The 21,275-nt window shown below is 45.7% G+C and overlaps 2 protein-coding genes across 6 annotated transcripts in view; both read right to left on the bottom strand.

The window, feature by feature from the left end:
* The window catches only part of LOC123755965 (axin-2), a 179,635-nt gene extending 158,750 nt beyond the window's left edge, over positions 1 to 20,885 (bottom strand). For 2 of the 5 annotated variants that reach the window (XM_045738967.2, XM_045738966.2), the window contains exons 1-2: positions 20,686 to 20,873; positions 6,427 to 6,652 (exon numbers count right to left, since the gene is read on the bottom strand). The gene's annotated coding sequence lies outside the window, so the exon portion shown is untranslated. Of the gene's footprint in view, positions 1 to 6,426; positions 6,653 to 20,685 lie in introns of all 5 variants that reach the window. The other 3 variants (XM_045738964.2, XM_069300252.1, XM_045738965.2) reach the window with 3 other exon arrangements.
* Positions 12,147 to 12,908, bottom strand: LOC138349952 (uncharacterized). The gene has a single exon (XM_069299955.1). The coding sequence runs from the start codon at positions 12,906 to 12,908 to the stop codon at positions 12,147 to 12,149; it is 762 nt and encodes a 253-aa protein (XP_069156056.1).
* Positions 20,886 to 21,275: the final 390 nt, after the last annotated feature.

Raw genomic sequence — 21,275 nt, 5'->3', positions numbered from 1 at the left:
TGGAATTTAATGTGAATAAATGCCATGTTATGGAATGTGGAATAGGAGAACAAAGACCCCACACAACCTATAAATTATGTGAGAAATCTTTAAAGAATTCTGATAAAGAAAGAGATCTAGGGGTAGTTCTAGATAGGAAACTATCACCTGCGGACTATCACTATCACTTGTGCAAGGAGCCTGTGCTACACTTTCTAACTTCAGAATTGCTTTTAAATGCATGAATGGCGAAATACTAAAGAAATTGTTCATGGCTTTTGTTAGGCCAAAGCGAAAGAATATGCAGCGGTTGTGTGGTGCCCATATCTTAAGAAGCACATCAACAAACTGGAAAAGGTGCAAAGATATGCTACTAAGTGGCTCCCAGAACTGAAGGGCAAGAGCTACGAGGAGAGATTAGAGGCATTAAATATGCCAAACCAAGAAGACAAGAAAAAGAGGCGATTTGATCATTACGTACAAAATAGTAACAGGAATCGACAAAATTGATAGGGAAGAATTCCCGAGACCTGGAACTTCAAGAACAAGAGGTCATAGATTTAAACTAACTAAACAAAGATGCCGAAGAAATATAAGAAAATTCACTTTCGCAAACATAGTGGTAGACGGTTGGAATAAATTAGGTGAGAAAGTGGAGGCCAAAACCGTCAGTAGTTTCAAAGCGTTATATGATAAAGAGTGCTGGGAAGACGGGACACCATGAGCGTAGCTCTCATCCTGTAACTACACTTAGGTAATTACACTTGTTTTTGAGCTAAGGGGACTGAGGTTTGGGGACAGCTATGAAGAAAGAAGAAAGACTGAGGGAACTGGTCCTCACTGCACTGAAGAAAAAAAGAAATAGGGTAGACAAAATAACAATGTACAAGATACTAAGGGAATTGACAGTCAATTAAGAAGCAATGTTCAAATTAAAGAACAGATGAGATGACATAACTGGAAACAGACAAATTACAGGGCTGTCAGAAAAACTTTTTCAGTCTAAGTCATAAATAAGTGGACCGGACTAGATAAGGAAGCTTTCCAAGCCAATTCAATATACAACTTTATATGTAAATTTGATGTCAACATGTTGCCACAGACATCATGCAGTGGTTCAGGTCACATCATCATAATTCAAATACCCACCAGCTTCAAAAATTATGCATTTACATAAACATTGCCAAAACAAATATCATGACCAAATAATAAGAAATGATAATACAGTACTAGGATAATGAATACTAGGATCAGAGCCGTGGGCCTCTGATGTCCAGTGTCCTCTGACTGAGCACACGGCATCTCTACGCTTTACCGAGTAATCTAAATTTTCTACCGAACTTTTGCTCCAGTATTACTGTGCATATTAGGAACATGACCTTGTATCTTCCATGTATGTATCATGTGATAACTCTCTCATCTCCTTTCTAGAAAGTACATTCTGAGTGTTTTAAAGTTGTCCCAATAATTTATGGGAGCTTTTCATGTCTATGCATGCCATATGTTCTCTGTAATCCCTACATTTCAGAAATCTATCCTGTTTTGAAAGGGAAAGCAAAGCAGCATTCAAGACGAGAGAGCATAAGTGATTTGAACAGTAAAAGCATAGTGGTGGAATCCCTGGATTTGAAGGTTCTTATAATTATTCTGGATGATGACAGGTTTGATGTGTCATGCTCATGAATCATCAAGTCATCTGCCTATTATTACCAGATCCTTTCATTCCATTTTCCTTGTAAGAGAAGACCCGATTGCATATTTTTCCCTGTATTTCATACAAGTTCAAAATTTTTACCATACCTAAATACGTACGTATTTGGAATTTATCACCTTTAAAAAACATGTTATTTTCTACTGCACAGGCAAAGACTGTTTATATCGGCTTATGGTTTTTTAACGTCTTCCACAGGGATAACTTTTCTTGCCGATTTTTGTATCGTCTGCTATAGATGACACGATGACACGTTGGTTATAACTTGTATTTTTTGTCTATATGTGATATATGTATAAGAATGAGAAAAAAACAGTGTTGCCAGTACTGTGCCTCGGGGTACAGAGCTTTCCTTGTGCTCTGATTTGGTTTTGTTTATATTGACTGTTGCTGTTTGCATTCTGTTGACAGAAAATTGAATATCTATCACCCTACTTTACCTGTTATGGTAAATATATGGTCCAATGGTCATAATTATCAAATGAATTCATTTTGTTTTTTCTAATGCTTCTGTAATTTTGTCATAGTTGTTGAGTAACTGTGAAAGACAAGATCCTCCTGCTTGGTTCCAAGGATCAACACCCTCATGGCCTGATCTCTGACCAAGCCTCCTGGCTGATGGTCAAAATAACCAGGATGTTTGATGCAGCTACTTGCAGTCTGACATGTGAATCACAGCTGATCAGGTATCACATTTGAAGGTGTTTATCAAGTTCTCTTTTGAACATGGTAAGAAGTTGACTAGTTATGCCCCTTATGTTTAAAGGGAAAGTATTGAAAAGTCTTGAGCCCTTAATTAATGTTGATAGAATTGGGTCTTAGCATAACTATTGAAGCTTCACTTTTCAACCGGGATATTTTGCACATCCAGCCAAGCCTCGGGGTCTCATGAAATTAATTTCATGTGCAGATATCGAACCAGTCCTAATATTTTCCAATTGTAAACTTTTATGCATCTCTCTCTCTCTCACCTGGGCTCTAGAGAATGCAGGTTTAAAAATTGTAAGCAGTCCCAGTAATATAGATGTTTTATTAACTAGATTTGGGCAGTAAAAGACCTTTGAACATTCTCCAGGTCAGTAATTTCTCCAACTTTGAATGAGGCTCATAGTGTGTGCAATAATATTCCACCCTAGAGAGCATTAGTGTCTTGAAAAGCATAATGGTTCCTACATTATCCTTTGTTTGAAAGGTTCTTGATATCCAACCTGTCATTTTTCTTGCAGGTATTACAGCTACATTATTGTGTTCTTTAAAAGTTAGGTCTACCAACATGATTACGTATACTGTACTCCCAAATATTTTATAGTGTTTTCATTCTATAATATGCAAGCAATCTATAATTTCTAGCCAATAATGATGGGAATCATTATCATCGGGAATAATGATGTTCAATGACCTAACGTTTAGGGAGCATAACCAAGCAAATATTGCGTCAGCCAGAAAAATGATCCAATGGATTACGAGAACTTTCAAATCCAGGGAACCCATCACAATGGTTGTACTCTTAAAGTCACTTGTGTTGTCCCGTCTCGAGTACTGCTCAGTACTCACTTCCCCCTTCAGAGCAGGAGAGATTGCTGAAATAGAGGGAATACAGAGAACATATACGGCACGCATAGACGAGATAAAACACCCAAATTATTGGGATCGTCTCAAAGCTCTCCAAATGTACTCTCTAGAAAGGAGACGAGAGAGATACCAAATAATATACACGTGGAAAATACTAGAGGGACAGGATCCAAATCTACACAGTAAAATAACAACGTACTGGAGTGAACGATATGGAAGAAAATGCAGAATAGAACCAGTGAAGAGCAGAAGTTCCATAGGCACAATCAGAGAACACTGTATAAACATCAGAGGTTCGCGGTTGTTCAACGTCCTCCCAACAACTATAAGAAATATTGTTGGAACAACCGTGGACATCTTCAAAAGAAAACTGGACTGTTTTCTAAGAGAAATTCCAGATCAGCCGGGCTGTGGAGAGTATGTGGGCCTGCGGGCCGCTCCAAGCAACAGCCTGGTGGACCAAACTCTCACAAGTCAAGCCTGGCCTCGGGCCGGGCTTGGGGAGTAGAAGAACTCCCAGAACCCCATCAAGCAGGACTTGGGCCAGGCTTGGAGAGTATAAGAACTGTGACTCTAGAACCCCATCAAGCAGGTATCAAGCAGCTATCAATACCTTGCTTCCTCCCTTGTAGAGCTATATCTACATTTTTACGTGATTCTGGTACCTTACCCATATCCTAGCTTTTTCTCCATCAAACACTGAGCACTTTAGCATTTTGCATTTCTTTGTAAGTATGGAGTTCCAGGAATTGGGACCGAGTGCAAAGGCATGTTACGAATTTCTCTCAAAGTCTGCTGTGCTCATGTTAATATCAGTTATGTGGTCCCAGTTTTGGATATCATTCATAAAATATGCAAATTTTTGTCATTTGTGTATGAACCTTGATTTGTAATTAAGGTCCTATACTGGGGGAGGTTTTTAATTTTGTGTGTGAAAGTATTTTAAATTTTTTCTAATTTTTTGTATGTTTTTTTGTTCCATTTATATCTCTTCGTCTAGTAAGATCACTTTAGTTTCTACTCTATTTATTCAGTGTTGTAGGGTGGCATACTGGGGAAGGTCAGTAGTTCGACCTTGTGGGGACCTCAATAGAAGCCTATAGTATATACAGTACATACTGAGCACACGTGCTTCTTGTCCCCAACAACAAATAATTTTCTTAGTTGTGAAAGTCATGTTTGCTCAAACATTTCAGTTATTTTCCTCCTCCTTTATTGGCATCTGCATTCTCTTTCTAAGCTGATCCTCTTTTTGATTTTCCACAAAGTAACACATTTCAAGCAGACTTTGAACACTACAGCAGCCAATTGTTCTATTCCTTGCATGGGAGTTTAGGTACTTAATACTGTTTCCCATTGGATGTTTGCTACTTCTATGTTTGTTTATCCCAATCAATCATCTAATTGTTGAAACTGAATTTATTGAACAAGCTCTTCAAAGTTTGTTAATCATTTTGTATGTATTATGTGCATTAATATTGATTTAAACTTCAATGAGTTTGTGGTGTGGTGGCCAGTGGAAGGAAGGGAGGTGGTGTGAGATCAGTGGCCAGTGCTTGCCTATTAGTGACTATGGGGCAGCAAGATCAAGCTCCTTATGCCCCCTCCTCCTCCTACCTGTTTATACCTGGAGCATTAATTACCCCTCTCAATATTAACATTTTTCATCATGCTTCTTTTTTAAATTTGTGGATGGAATTGGCTTCAAGTAACCTCTTCCATTCCACCTGTCAACCAATCATACAGGGATCAAAACCTTCCATAAACCTTTTCCACCGTTGAAAATCCAGTTTCCACCAGGCGTTTTGTCCTACCAGTGGGTAGGGGGGGGGAGACGAGTGGCCAGTGGGGGGGGGGGGAAAAAGACGAGTGGCCAGTGGGGGGAAAGAGGAGGCAAGTGGCCAGTGGGGGGAAAGAGGAGGCAAGTGGCCAGTGGGAGGAAAGAGGAGGCAAGTGGCCAGTGGGGGGGGGGAGACGAGTGGCCAGTGGGGGGAAAGAGGAGGCAGGTGGCCAGTGGGGGAAAGAGGAGGCAAGTGGCCAGTGGGGGAAAAGAGGAGGCAAGTGGCCAGTGGGGGGAAAGAGGAGGCAAGTGGCCAGTGGGGGGGAGGAGGCAAGTGGTAATCGAGAAAAGTGACTGAAGGACAATGGGGGATTGGAATATCAAGTGAGAGTAGTCAGTGGATTAAAACAAGTCAATAAAAAGATATGGAATCAAGGGGAAAAAGATACAAAACAAGTGGTACAAGAAATGAGGCACGATAGTACAATGGGAGGGAGAATTATGATTAGTTGTGGGCAGGATGGGTGAGGGAGAGTTTCAAGAGTTTTCCAAAGTGGGTATGAGGATCAGGGGACACTGAGGGAGGTCATGCGTTAGATAGAGTGTACACAGGCAAAGTGTCAAGGAATTATAAAGCGGGCAGTGAAGCTGACAGCTCAGAGGGGCAAAGGAACGGGAGAGGCTGGAGATAGGGCGTGGGTCCCAGATGGTGAAGAAACAAAGGGGAATGAAAACAAGTGTATGCACAAGGGGCAGAACAAATCCATATACAAAGTGAAGAGACATTTGTTAAATAAGGGTATGGTATGGTATGGGAGTATGGAAGATGGGAGGGGAATATGGGTAAGGGTATGGAAGCTGAGAGGGGAATATGGGTAAGAGTGTGGAAGATGGGAGGGAAATGTGGAAGCAGCGAGGAAAGAGAAGGCAACACAGCAGCAGCAGTGAGGGGGGGTAAGAGTCTAGACAGGAGGATGAAGAAAGTAGGAGTGTAAAGCTGAGATTAGAAAGTTGATGAGAGAGGAACCGAGAAGATAAAAGGTAGGGGAGAGTGGAAGCTGGGAGGGGAAAAAGAGGGTAAGGAAAGTGAAGGTTGCGAGGGGAGAGCGTTGGCAAGAAGCGAGGGCTGGGGGGGTTATGAAAAGGGGGTGTAGTGAGGGTAGGAGTATGGGGCTAAATATTGGGGGGGGGGGGTGTGGAGTGGGTGGGAGAAGGGGGGGTCTGGGGAAATAAAGAAGGCGGGAGTCAGGGGTAGTAGGTTGGGGGGCAGTTAGAGCAAGGGACAGGGTGAGGAAAGGAGGGGGGGGCTAGACTGCCAGGAGGAAAGAGAGGCAGGAGTTTGGCCCAGTAGTCACTGGGGGAAGCATTAAGGGTGTGTACTCACAAGGCTCTGCAGGATGTCCAGTTGACCAATCACAACGTATTTGAGGCGAGCACGGGCCTGGCCTCTGTTATATCCATTGTTTCACAAATGCACACAATGACTACAAGGGCTGACCCACACTCCCTCAGAGGCCAAGAATCCAGCACTTTGTGAAGCACTTGCTGAATCAATCACAGATGGTGTGTGCCCAATGGAACCTCTTCCTCCACACACCCTCCATTTACATCTGAAAATTCCACAATAAACTGTTAACCAAATTCTAAACTCCTGATGCCAGAAAACATAGTCATACAGCACAGTTTCTCCTAAATATGTACAATATATTCCCACATTAATGTTACAATATTACCAAATTAATTTTTAGCGTTATACCAAATTACCACCAGTGCAAAAGAGGAAGTCGGCCATCACCACCCATGCCCGTCATCTTCAATAACTATTCGAATGCTAAGGTTCAATATACCAGTCAGAGGACATGGAGAATGAGCCTAAAGCGATCGACATAAGGGCGAGTGTGCCCCCCATCCCCACCTCTCCCACCCTTAGTGAGTTTGTCGTACCATTCAGACGATGCCTTTCACGACAGCCCCCCACTCGACATGCCTATTATGGCCTAAGGACTCGACACCAAGCTGGTGCATTACTGGTGGGTGAGGCACACAATGCACACTGTATTATACACACTAAAAATGTCACAAAAATAAAACTTTCAATAAAACAAATACTGTACAAATTCAATATAATCCTTTCCTAACCAAATGATTATTGTTCCCATTTAAAACTACAGTATCCAGATATTCTTTGCCAAATAATTATGACTCCAATTCAAGATTTTTTAAATTATCTGTATTCAAATACCAGTTGTATATGCACTTGCACGTATGATCTGTATTAATGTAATTATGATACTGGATAAAAATACTGAGCAATATTTTCCTTTACTGTATTACATCCAAAAGATCCTGTCCACGCCACATTGTGCTACAGTGCATAACTTACACACGTGTAAAATATTTCAGAGTTTGGATACAACCATGTAGAGCAAATATTAACCTTTCCAATAGTGTTTGTGTTGAGTTAAGTGAATGAGCAGTGTTGGCTCCAGATGTACAGTACTTGCCTCTCTTCTCTATACTCCACCACAGTGTGACCCTCGTCGCCATATTATAATTATAATGCTGCGATGAACAATGCTCTGCCTTATCTCCGCTCCCTTCACCAACCCTCTCACCCACACCATCACACCCATACCCCTCTACTACACCCTCACTCCTACACCCTCTCTCACCCTCACCCCTGCACATCCCTCCACCCCACCCCTGCACATCCCTCCACCCCACCCCTGCACATCCCCCCCACCCCACCCCTGCACACCCTCTCTCAACCCCCCCTGCACACCCTCTCTCAACCCCCCCCCTGCACACCCTCTCTCAACCCCCCCCTGCACACCCTCTCTCAACCCCCTCCTTGCACACCCTCTCTCGACCCCCCCCTTGCACACCCTCTCTCGACCCCCCCCCTACACACCCTCTCTCAACCCCCCCTGCACACCCTCTCTCAACCCCCCCCTGCACACCCTCTCTCAACCCACCCCCCCCCCTGCACACCCTCTCTCAACCCCCCACCCATGCCCACCCTCTCTCAATCACCCCCCTGCACACCCTCTCTCAACCCCCCCACCCATGCCCACCCTCTCTCAATCACCCCCCTGCACACCCTCTCTCAACCCCCCCCCCCACCCTGCACACCCTCTTTCAACCCCGCCCCCCCACCCTGCACACCCTCTCTCAACCCCCTCCACCCTGCACACCCTCTCTCAACCCCCCCTTGCACACCCTCTCTCAACCCCCCCCCCCCTGCACACCCTCTCTCAACCCCCCCCCCCTGCACACCCTCTCTCAAACCCCCCCCTGCACACCCTCTCTCAATCCCCCCCCTGCACACCCTCTCTCAACTCCCCCCTGCACACCCCCTCTCAACCCCCACCCCTGCACACCCCCTCTCAACCCCCACCCCTGCACACCCCCTCTCAACCCCCACCCCTGCACACCCTCTCTCAATTCCCCCCCCTGCACACCCTCTCTCAACCCCCCTCCTGCACACCCTCTCTCAACCCCCCCCCTGCACACCCCCTCTCAACCCCCCACCCCTGCACACCCTCTCTCAACCCCCCCCCCCCCTGCACATCCTCTCTCCACACACCATTACCACCCCCACACCACACACACACACACCACCCAACACAACACACATCATCACCACCACACACACACGCACACACCCCCTCACCACATAACAAATCAGTTTTCAGAAAATACAATTTTGAAGATAATGATATGAAGATTGAACAAACATAACATTCCCCGTCTCCCCCCCCCCCACCCTTCCTCCTTCCCTAAACCATTTTTTAATCCCTGGCTGGATGTTTGGCCTAAGTGTAATGAAGAGGAAAATACCCAGGTAGAAGTTTGGGTTTGACAAGGATGACAGGCCACTACCCATTCACTTGTGTACTGGCTGCCTATGATCTTGTATAAGAATGTCTATCCCAGCCTGGGACAAGGGAGCATCACCTGCCCTGGGATGCCATCCCAGCCTGGGATAGTGAACCATCACCTGTCCTGGGATGCTATCCCAGCCTGGGATTAAAAGCTTTCACTGCCTTTAGGATACCCACTACTCCTAACAGGGATAAGAGAATACCATCACTCCTAGTATACCCATTAGTCCTATCTGGGACAAGAAACCACCATTTCTGGGATACCTATTATCCCAGAGATATAGCATTACCTCATGTGATGTCTATTGTTCTAGACTGAGATAATCAATATACTGTAGTTCATATATGGATCAGGGGGCCACAAAAAGGAGATATCTACTATCCTTGCCAGGATAGGTAGGGGCCCCCAGACACTTCTATGTTGCTTTCTTGTCCTATAGTGTGAAATGACTGAAATTCAAATGTGGTTTCCATTATTATATTGTCGTTTTTTCTATAGCATATGATGCTTCCATTACCTAGCAGTAAACAGGTACCTGAGAGTTAGTCAGCTGTCATGAGCTGCTTCCTGGGGGTGGAGGCCTGGTCGGGGACCGGGCTGCGGGGACACTAAGCTCCGAAATCATCTCAAGATAACCTTAAGATCTTGAGACAAGTTGATTCAGGCCTCTTAAATTAAGATAAAATTTGTATCTTGTGATCTTCATAAAAATCGTACACTGAATCAAGAAAATATTAATGTTACCCTGCAATATTTATTCTAACTTGTGTTAATATGATGGCTTTCATGTTTGAATGTTTTGGGATGTACAGTACTCGACAAGTTCCTACCATTTTTATTTTTTTTTGCTTTCATTCTTCTTACTGATAGGCACTATAAGTTGTTTTGGCACTGATATCTGGAGACGGGCAACCTTAACCCAAGCAGTTTATAAAGATAAATCGTGTCAACAAAAAAACATGCACTGTAAGGTAATTTTAATTTTAATTACCCAAATAGCAGAATAATCAGAATGAATTCATGTTTGAGCTTTCTATCTTTTTTCGACCTTAGTCAAATAGATAGAAAATAGAAATCCGAGTTAAAAGTATACACCGAATGAGGAGCCTAAATATATTCGAGTACAAGTGCCTGACTAAACTTAATTGAAGTTCGGGTTACTGCCAAACAAGAATCCAGAATAAATTTAAATTTTTGAATTTTTTGACATTCCCACTAAAATGCTGGCTAAATTGAATGTTCAGCTAATTCAAATGGCAGTGCAACCCCATATCAATTTGATTACCAAGTGTAGAAAGAAGTTCTGTAGAAATTTGTTATAAAAATTCATATTTCTTTAAAAGGCCATATAATTTTAGATGAAAAATTCTTGATAAATTATTAAGCACACAAAGTAAAAAAAAATATGTACTGTATTCTGGACAATAATTTCCAGTGAAGAAAATATATATACACCTGTAGTAGTAGTGTATATAGACAATTACAGCCAGAATGATCTGCTGCGCTAAACCACAGGGATGATACTCAAGACACACTGAAGTCAATGACATCATTAAGAGGAGCCTTACCACAGCTGAGGCCCTTCCAGGAAGAAATTTGCGAAAGAAAGGCATGAAAAGGAGAAGCTAAGTAGTGTATAAGAGAAGTACGAGCGAGTGAGACTAACACCCTCTAAGTTTCAGGCTGTATTTGACGATTTGTCGGAGTTATCTAGTTTGGAAAGTGTTATTGAGACTGACACTGATGAAGGTAGTGAATGTATTGAAACAGAGACGGCCGAGGAGGATTTTGGTAGTGATGGAAATGACGAGTCTGAGGGCGAGACTGCCACTCGTGCATGGCGAGATATTGGAGCTCGTGCCAGAGCCAGACTTACCACATGTACCCCAACCACCAACAGATTCTGATGAAGGGTGGTGTAGTGACAATACTCCACCCTTTATAGACAGTTTTACAGCTACACCAGACTTGACTCTTCCTGTACCTACCACTGCTTTGGGTTTTATTCAACTACTGTAGTTCTCACTCAAAGCTTGTTGAAATATATTGCTTATGAAACTAATTTGTATGCTTCCCAAAGTAAGGCACGTACTGGGAAAACGACAAACAAGAGACGGAACCAGTGACAGTGAAAGACATTGCCAGATATTTGGGACTGACGATCTTGATAGGTATTTGCCCGTTGCCAAGACTTAGAATGTATTGGCAAACAGGCAGATTCTGGCACATACCTTGTTTCAACACCTTTATGACTGGTAAATGATTTGAAATGATTGGAAAGTATTTTTATATTTATAACAATAAGTCCATACCACAAGGCCAAAAAGTTGACAGACTTATCAAAGTTTGCTCAGTCATGCAATATCTCATAAATAGATTCGAGACATTATACATTTCAAAGAAAATTTGGAGTTTGAATGAAGGGACAATGGCATGGTGGGGCCGTCTATCTTCCAAAACCTATAATCCCATTAAACTTGATAAATATGGAATAAATACATGCTAGCTGAATCCAAGACTGGCTACATTTTTTATTTTGAAATTTATTCAGGAATTGGGAAAACAACGATAGAAACCGTAATGGGCTTGATTGAACCACTGAAGAACCAAGATTACCATTTATATATGGACAACTATTATAATTCGGTTCGGTTGAATGAATTGCTGCTTGAAGTAGGGGTTACACCTGTGGTGCCATCAGAATGCAGCATGGTGCACCTAAAACCCTTCAGATGCAAGCAAAGGATAAAGTGCCAGTAGATAAAACTTTATTCAAATGCAAGGACAATACTTTCATAATTTTGTGGAAAGATTAACGAATTGTTTCACTGATAACTTGCCACAATGCAGATACACAACAAGTTCAACGTAGAAAATGAGTACGGAATCGTGATGGAACATCCTCAGTGAAACAGGTAACTGTCAACAAGCCGAATGCAATCTGTGACTACAATACAAACATGAAAGGTGTTGATCACTTTGACCAAATGGTCAAATATTATCACTTCACAAGGAAAAGTCACAAATGGACCAAGAAAATTACTTTCTATTTTTTGCAAATGGCTATACATAATGCTTATGCGTTGTACAAAGAATACACCACAGATAGAAGGAAACTGACATTACTCCATTTCCACGAACAAGTCATTTCGGCACAACTGTTCTTTAAGCCTAGTAAATGGCCTCAGGAAAATGATGACATCCCACATGCTGCTGATGTCAGTGCCGCTGGAGCCAATGTTGCAACACCTGGACCATAAACACCTGGACCTTCAACACCAGGACCTTCAACACCCGGACCTTCAACACCCGGACCCTCAACACCCGGACCTTCAACACCCGGACCTTCAACACCCGGACCCTCAACACCCAGACCTTCAACACCCGGACCTTCAACACCCGGACCTTCAACACCAGGACCTTCAACACCAGGACCTTCAACACCAGGACCTTCAACACCAGGACCTTCAACACCAGGACCTTCAACACCCGGACCGTCAACACCCGGACCTTCAACACCCGGACCCTCAACACCCGGACCTTCAACACCCGGACCTTCAACACCAGGACCTTCAGCACCCGGACCTTCAACACCAGGACCTTCAACACCTGGACCTTCAACACCAGGACCTTCAGCACCAGGACCTTCAGCACCCGGACCTTCAGCACCCGGACCTTCAGCACCCGGACCTTCAACACCCGGACCTTCAACACCCGGACCTTCAACACCCGGACCTTCAACACCAGGACCTTCAACACCAGGACCTTCAACACCCGGACCTTCAACACCCGGACCCTCAACACCCGGACCTTCAACACCCGGACCTTCAACACCAGGACCTTCAACACCCGGACCTTCAACACCAGGACCTTCAGCACCCGGACCTTCAACACCTGGACCTTCAACACCAGGACCTTCAACACCCGGACCTTCAACACCCGGACCTTCAACACCAGGACCTTCAGGTGTGAGGCGCCCATTATTCACTTCACCTGTACCTGCAGATTTACCTTCATCGTCTGAGTCAGAAGACGAGACTGATTATCCCTAGTGGTGCTTCTGCTAGGACAAAACCCCATATTGTGGATAATCCAGAACGCCTCCACAGAAACTTGTCCCATACCCAAATAAAGATACAGAAGCGTCTGAGGTGCCGTGTATGCAGAATGTCGGGTAAAAGGAGGGACACACACTAAGTGCAAGACATGTCATGTTCCACTGTGTCCTGCACCATGCTACAGCAAATACCATCGAAAGAGACAATTCTGGGCTGATAAGCAGTAATGCTTGCCCACCATCCACTCCACCTATACAAACCCTGCACGAAACGTTTTCCAGGAGCAGGTGGCGTGGATAAAACAAATGTTCAACCCCATGTCATGTTCCACAAACAACACTGAATTGGTAAGTACAAAAAGTTGTAGTTTTTTGTATTTTTTTTTTTTCATACTTTAGCGTATTGTACTGGGAATATTGTTCTTCAATTGGCCCTTAAATGCATATGTCCATCTAAAGCATTCTATTAGGAACAATTTCATACCTAAATTAGCGCTGTAACATTAAAATTGACATTAGCAACCGGAAAAAATAATAAACATTTGTGGGTACAAATTGGGAGTGTAGCAGGAAGGTGTCTGGGCGCTCCCTTGCGGCTAACGCATGGCTCATTTTATTTTATATGCTAATATTCCTCTAGAGAATTCTATTGCGAACCCATTGATACCAAAATGAAAGACCTAGGATGAAAATTGAGGTGACCAGAGCGAAAAAAGAGTGAATACATTTTATCGCTCTTGTGTGCTCCCGGGAAACTCGTTCTCATTTTTCTGCTTGCTACGGGTAAATAGCCGGGCTTTTGGAGGTTATATGCATTTAGTGTTCTAGAGAATTCTATTGCGAACACATTGATACCAAATTTAATATCTTAGGACGAGAATTGAGGTGACAAAGTTGAAGAGAGTATACACTTTTCAGAATTACCGCGCACTCCCGTGAAACGACGAGGCCCACCTGGGGTAATGGAGGGCTGGCGCGCCGGGTGCACGAAAGTATTAAGAGTGCCAAACCGACAAATGCCGTGTCAAGCACCAAGCAGGAATAATGGATTATCTGCCAACCAGGAAGACTCCAGAGCTTCGTAATGTAAACACGGAGGAGAAAATGACCAACTCAAAAGATGCAGGGTTCATTAACAAGGCATAATCTGGGTCTTGCAGGAGGCACATTACAGTGCCTCATGAGCCACCACAGGAGTGACACAAGCGGTACGAAACCTCTGGAATGACCTTCCCCAGATCATATTCATACAGGGAGGGGGAGGGGAGGGACATGAACACCCCCCCCCCCCTCGCTTTGCAAAAGACCCTCCTCTGAGGGAACAAGGAACCAGATTTGAACAGGACCCAGGGGCCCGTATCCAACCCCCCAACCCCCAAGCCCTGGAAGATACAGTCGAAGCGGTGGAGTCAGAGTCCGCACTCACTGCCCGAGATAGAAAAGAGGACTCCAAGGTAGAGGCTTCAAAGGAAGGAGGGGCTGGCTCTGGCTTCTGGAAGACCCAGAAGCTTTGGCAAGACCTGCTGGGCCAACTGCCTATGCATCCAATTTAGTAAGGGCAACCCCTAGAGCTGACCAAGCCACATCACAAGCTAAACCCTGCCCAGACCCCAAAACCCTCAAATGCTTCAAGACCAGAAGTAGGAGAAGAGGATCAGAGGAAGGGCAGACCATAACCAAAATGAAAGGAAGATGTGGTGTAGATGGAGCCAAGGTAAAGGTCAACACCACCTCTAATTCTGGGTTCATAAACAGCAACGGGGCAGCTCCAGAGCATTCAATCACACACACAACCCAGATCATTGCAACCTAGCAACATGAGCATGCAAGGCAATCACTGCTTGATAAGCAGCAACCTCATCAGGAGTGTCAGAAAGGAGAGCCACATGGGGAGAACAAATCCTACAGGACACAGAATCAAGGTGTCCTTGACTCAACAGGCAGCATGGCAGAGGCAGAAAGAGTGACCATCACCCCTTAGTCTGAACAACGAACTACCCTTAAACTCTCATAAAGTGACAGCAGGTTTGGTACAAATATCCACAGGATGACCGAACCCGCATTAAATTTCCAGGGGCCTGAAGAGTAAACGAACAGGAATCGGCATAAGATCACAGAACAACGGAGGGTAACAGACATAATTTAGTCCACGATCGAAGGAATCAGGTACCGCAACAATGAGCCACAAAATCAGGACCACCATCCTCGATGACCATGCATATTCCAAGAAAGATCTCCTGAATGTCCTCAAAACAGTTGCCAGATAAGGAGTGGAAATTGTGCTCTACTTTTCGAGCGAGGATGACCTCGAAAAGCTGCTGGTAGCAAATGGAGAAAAATATGGAAAATATGGAAAATAATGAGCTACACAACCCAGGACAACATGGATTTAGAGCGGGAAGATCATGTCTGTCACAATTATTCAACCACTATGACAAAATCACAGAAGCTTTAGAAGAAAAGTAAAATAAAGATGTTGTATACACAGAATTTGCAAAGGCATTCGACAAATGTGACCATGGAGTGATAGCACACAAAATGAGGTCAATGGGAATAACTGGTAAAGTAGGACGCTGAATACTCAATTTCCTGTCGAACAGAACACAAAGAATAACAGTCAATCAAATAAAATTGAGTCCAAGTGCAGTTAAAAAGCTCTGTACCTCAAGGTACAGTCCTTGCACCATTGCTTTTCCTTATTCTCATAACAGATATAGACAAAAATACAAGTCACAGCTTCGTGTCATCCTTTGCAGATGACACAAAAATTGGCATGAAAATTACCTCCTACCTTGAGGCTACCTTGAGGTGCTTCCGGGGCTCAGCGTCCCCGCGGCCCGGTCGTCGACCAGGCCTCCTGGTTGCTGGACTGATCAACCAGGCTGTTAGACGCGGCTGCTCGCAGCCTGACGTATGAGTCACAGCCTGGTTGATCAGGTATCCTTTGGAGGTGCTTATCCAGTTCTCTCTTGAACACTGTGAGGGGTCGGCCAGTTATGCCCCTTATGTGTAGTGGAAGCGTGTTGAACAGTCTCGGGCCTCTGATGTTGATAGAGTTCTCTCTCAGAGTACCTGTTGCACCTCTGCTTTTCAACGGGGGTATTCTGCACATCCTGCCATGTCTTCTGGTCTCATGTGGTGTTATTTCTGTCTGCAGGTTTGGGACCAGCCCCTCAATTATTTTCCACGTGTAAATTATTATGTATCTCTCCCGCCTGCGCTCAAGGGAGTACAGATTTAGGCTCTTTAGTCGGTCCCAGTAATTTAGATGTTTTACTGAGTGGATTCTAGCAGTAAAGGATCTCTGCACGCTCTCTAGGTCAGCAATTTCTCCAGCTTTGAAAGGGGCTGTCATTGTGCCTGCTGAAGACATTGAAAAACTACAAGCTGATATTAACAGTTTTCGATTAGGCGGCAGAAAATAACATGATGTTTAACAGTGATACATTCCAGGTACTCAGGTACGGCAAAAATGAGGATCTGAAACATAATACAGGGTACAAAACACAAGCGAATCTGCCCATAGTAGGAAAACAGCATGTAAAGGATTTGGGAATAATGATGTTCAATGACCTAATTTTTAGGGAGCATAACCAAGCAAATATTGCATCAACCAGAAAAATATTAGGATGGATTATGGGAAGTTTCAAATACAGGGATCCCATCACAATGGTTGAACTTTTCAAATCACTTGTACTGTCCCGTCGTGAGTACTGCTCGGTACTCACTTCCCCCTTCATGGCAGGAGAGATTGCTGAAATAGTGGGAATACAGAGAACATATACAGAACGCAGAGAAGTGATAAAGCACCTAAATTATTGGGATCAGCTCGAAGCTCTCCAAATGTACTCACTAGTAAGGAGACGAGAGAGATACCAAATAATATACACATGGAAAATACTGGAGGGTCAGGTCCCAAATCTGCACAGTAAAAAAAAAACATACTGGAGTGAACGATATGGAAGAAAATACAGAATAGAACCAGTGAAGAGCAGAGGTGCCATAGGCACAATAAGAGAACACTGTATAAACAGCTCTTCACCACCACCAACACTAGGAACAAACAGCAGTAGCACCACTAGGAACAAACAGCAGCAACACCACTAGGAACAAACAGCAGCAGCACCACTAGGAACAAACAGCAGCAGCACCACTAGGAACAAACAGCAGCAGCACCACTAGGAACAAACAGCAGCAGCACCACTAGGAACAAACAGCAGCAGCACCACTAGGAACAAACAGCAGCAACACCACTAGGAACAAACAGCAGCAACACCACTAGGAACAAACAGCAGCAGCACCACTAGGAACAAACAGCAGCAGCACCACTAGGAACAAACAGCAGCAACACCACTAGGAACAAACAGCAGCAACACCACTAGGAACAAACAGCAGCAGCACCACTAGGAACAAACAGCAGCAGCACCACTAGGAACAAACAGCAGCAGCACCACTAGGAACAAACAGCAGCAGCACCACTAGGAACAAACAGCAGCAACACCACTAGGAACAAACAGCAGCAACACCACTAGGAACAAACAGCAGCAGCACCACTAGGAACAAACAGCAGCAACACCACTAGGAACAAACAGCAGCAGCACCACTAGGAACAAACAGCAGCAACACCACTAGGAACAAACAGCAGCAGCACCACTAGGAACAAACAGCAGCAGCACCACTAGGAACAAACAGCAGCAACACCACTAGGAACAAACAGCAGCAGCACCACTAGGAACAAACAGCAGCAGCACCACTAGGAACAAACAGCAGCAGCACCACTAGGAACAAACAGCAGCAACACCACTAGGAACAAACAGCAGCAGCACCACTAGGAACAAACAGCAGCAACACTACTAGGAACAAACAGCAGCAACACCACTAGGAACAAACAGCAGCAGCACCACTAGGAACAAACAGCAGCAACACTTGGAACAAACAGACAGCAGCACCACCACTAGGAACAGACAGCAGCACCACTAGGAACAAACAGCAGCAGCACCACTAGGAACAGACAGCAGCACCACTAGGAACAAACAGCAGCACCACCACTAGGAACAGACAGCAGCACCACTAGGAACAAACAGCAGCAACACCACTAGGAACAAACAGCAGCACCACATGGAACAAACAGACAGCAGCACCACCACTAGGAACAGACAGCAGCACCACTAGGAACAAACAGCAGCAGCACCACTAGGAACAAACAGCAGCAGCACCACTAGGAACAAACAGCAGCAACACCACTACGAACAAACAGCAGCAGCACCACCAGGAACAAACAGCAGCAGCACCACTAGGAACAAACAGCAGCAGCACCACTAGGAACAGACAGCAGCAGCACCACTAGGAACAAACAGCAGCAACACCACTAGGAACAAACAGCAGCAGCACCACTAGGAACAAACAGCAGCAACACCACTAGGAACAAACAGCAGCACCACTTGGAACAAACAGACAGCAGCACCACTAGGAACAGACAGCAGCACCACTAGGAACAAACAGCAGCAGCACCACTTGGAACAAACAGACAGCAGCACCACCACTAGGAACAGACAGCAGCACCAACACCAGGAACAGACAGCAGCACCCCCACCAGGAACAAACAGCAGCACCAACACCAGGGACAGACAGCAGCACCACCACCAGGAACAGACAGCAGCACCACCACTAGGAACAGACAGCAGCACCAACACCAGGAACAGACAGCAGCATCACCACTAGGAACAAACAGCAGCACCACCACTAGGAACAGACAGCAGCACCACCACTAGGAACAGACAGCAGCACCAACACCAGTAACAGACAGCAGCACCACCACTAGGAAGAGACAGCAGCACCCCCCACTAGGAACAGACAGCAGCACCCTCACTAGGAACAGACAGCAGCACCCCCCACTAGGAACAGACAGCAGCACCCCCCACTAGGAACAGACAGCAGCACCAACACTAGGAACAGACAGCAGCACCAACACCAGGAACAGACAGCAGCACCACCACCAGGAACAGACAGCAGCACCAACATCAGGAACAGACAGCAGCACCACCACCAGGAACAGACAGCAGCACCAACACTAGGAACAGACAGCAGCACCAACACCAGGAACAGACAGCAGCACCACCACCAGGAACAGACAGCAGCACCAACACCAGGAACAGACAGCAGCACCAACACCAGGAACAGACAGCAGCACCACCACCAGGAACAGACAGCAGCAACACCACCAGGAACAAACAGCAGCACCAACACCAGGAACAGACAGCAGCACCAACATCAGGAACAGACAGCAGCACCACCACCAGGAACAGACAGCAGCACCAACACCAGGAACAGACAGCAGCACCAACACCAGGAACAGACAGCAGCACCAACACCAGGAACAGACAGCAGCACCAACACCAGGAACAGACAGCAGCATCACCATTAGGAACAGACAGCAGCACCACCACTAGGAACAGACAGCAGCACCACCACCAGGAACAGACAGCAGCACCAACACCAGGAACAAACAGCAGCACCACCACCAGGAACAAACAGCAGCACCAACACCAGTAACAGACAGCAGCACCAACATCAGGAACAGACAGCAGCACCACCACCAGGAACAGACAGCAGCACCAATACCAGGAACAGACAGCAGCACCACCACCAGGAACAGACAGCAGCACCACCACCAGGAACAGACAGCAGCACCAACATCAGGAACAGACAGCAGCACCACCACTAGGAACAGACAGCAGCACCAACACTAGGAACAGACAGCAGCACCAACACTAGGAACAGACAGCAGCACCACCATTAGGAACAGACAGCAGCACCACCACTAGGAACAGACAGCAGCACCACCACTAGGAACAGACAGCAGCACCACCCCCACTAGGAACAGACAGCAGCACCACCACTAGGAACAGACAGCAGCACCACCACCAGGAACAGACAGCAGCACCACCATTAGGAACAAACAGCAGCACCCCCACTAGGAACAGACAGCAGCACCACCCCCACTAGGAACAGACAGCAGCACCACCACTAGGAACAGACAGCAGCACCACCACCAGGAACAGACAGCAGCACCACCACCAGGAACAGACAGCAGCACCACCACCAGGAACAGACAGCAGCACCACCACCAGGAACAAACAGCAGCACCACCACCAGGAACAAACAGCAGCACCAACACCAGTAACAGACAGCAGCACCAACATCAGGAACAGACAGCAGCACCACCACCAGGAACAGACAGCAGCACCAATACCAGGAACAGACAGCAGCACCACCACCAGGAACAGACAGCAGCACCACCACCAGGAACAGACAGCAGCACCACCACCAGGAACAGACAGCAGCACCAACACCAGGAACAGACAGCAGCACCAACACGAGGAACAAACAGCATCACCAACAGCCACAGCTGAGCAGTACTAAACAGCACCAACAGTCACAATAGTAAGAGCAACACCAGTACACCCTCATCCTCCGGAGATGGAGTCTTGTGTTAGAAGGACCAGTGTCCCCCAGAACATCTTGACCCCTGCCACCCGCTGACCCCCACACCACCTCCCTGCTGACCCAGGCCCACGAGACGCCACAACCACCCAGGGCGAGCCAGGGCAGAGCAAAATAAGAAGTGAAGTGAGAATGGGAGCGAGGGAGGCCAACCAGCCCAGCTGAGACCCATTGTAAACAAACACTTTAGACACTCACCTGAGGCCCTACTCCCCGCCTCTTCTTCACTTGTCTTACTCGCTGCCTCCTCCTACCACACTGCTACTCATTTTCCCTCCTCTGCCTCAGAGTCAACGGGTTTCAATAATAATTCCAGGCACAAAACAGCATAAAAGTGGGCCTGTCCACTCGCTGCTCACCCAACTCGCACTTCAACAACTACTGCCGCTACACCTTTTGTAAGCCCATTATATTTTAATACTTATCAAAACAAATTTTCTTTTAACAAAAGCTAATTTTCAACAAACTTCTATTTTCTGTTATAATTTTATGCTATTTTTTTCCTTCTGGCGGTCAGTGTAGGTGAAGAAAATGAATGAGAATACGGAGTTTTGAGGAAGGTGTGCGGCCTGGGTTGTGATTGCGAACATTCCGAGGTTGTGGGAGCGGCCGCCAGGTGGCTCCCCGCCCCGCCAACCTTTAAACTCCTCCCCTACCTTCCCCCACCTTCCCTCACCTTCCCTCACCTCACAAATCCACTATATAGCCACTAAGGACACCTCTTACTCCTACATACATACTCTATACGTACCACTTTCATCTCCATTTTGGCAATCATCACCTTATTT

This window comes from Procambarus clarkii, chromosome 43, assembly GCF_040958095.1.
Source record: "Procambarus clarkii isolate CNS0578487 chromosome 43, FALCON_Pclarkii_2.0, whole genome shotgun sequence".
Taxonomy (NCBI): domain Eukaryota; kingdom Metazoa; phylum Arthropoda; class Malacostraca; order Decapoda; family Cambaridae; genus Procambarus; species Procambarus clarkii.
The sequence above is the reverse complement of the archived record's forward strand: the minus strand, read 5'-3'. Positions and strand labels throughout refer to the sequence as shown.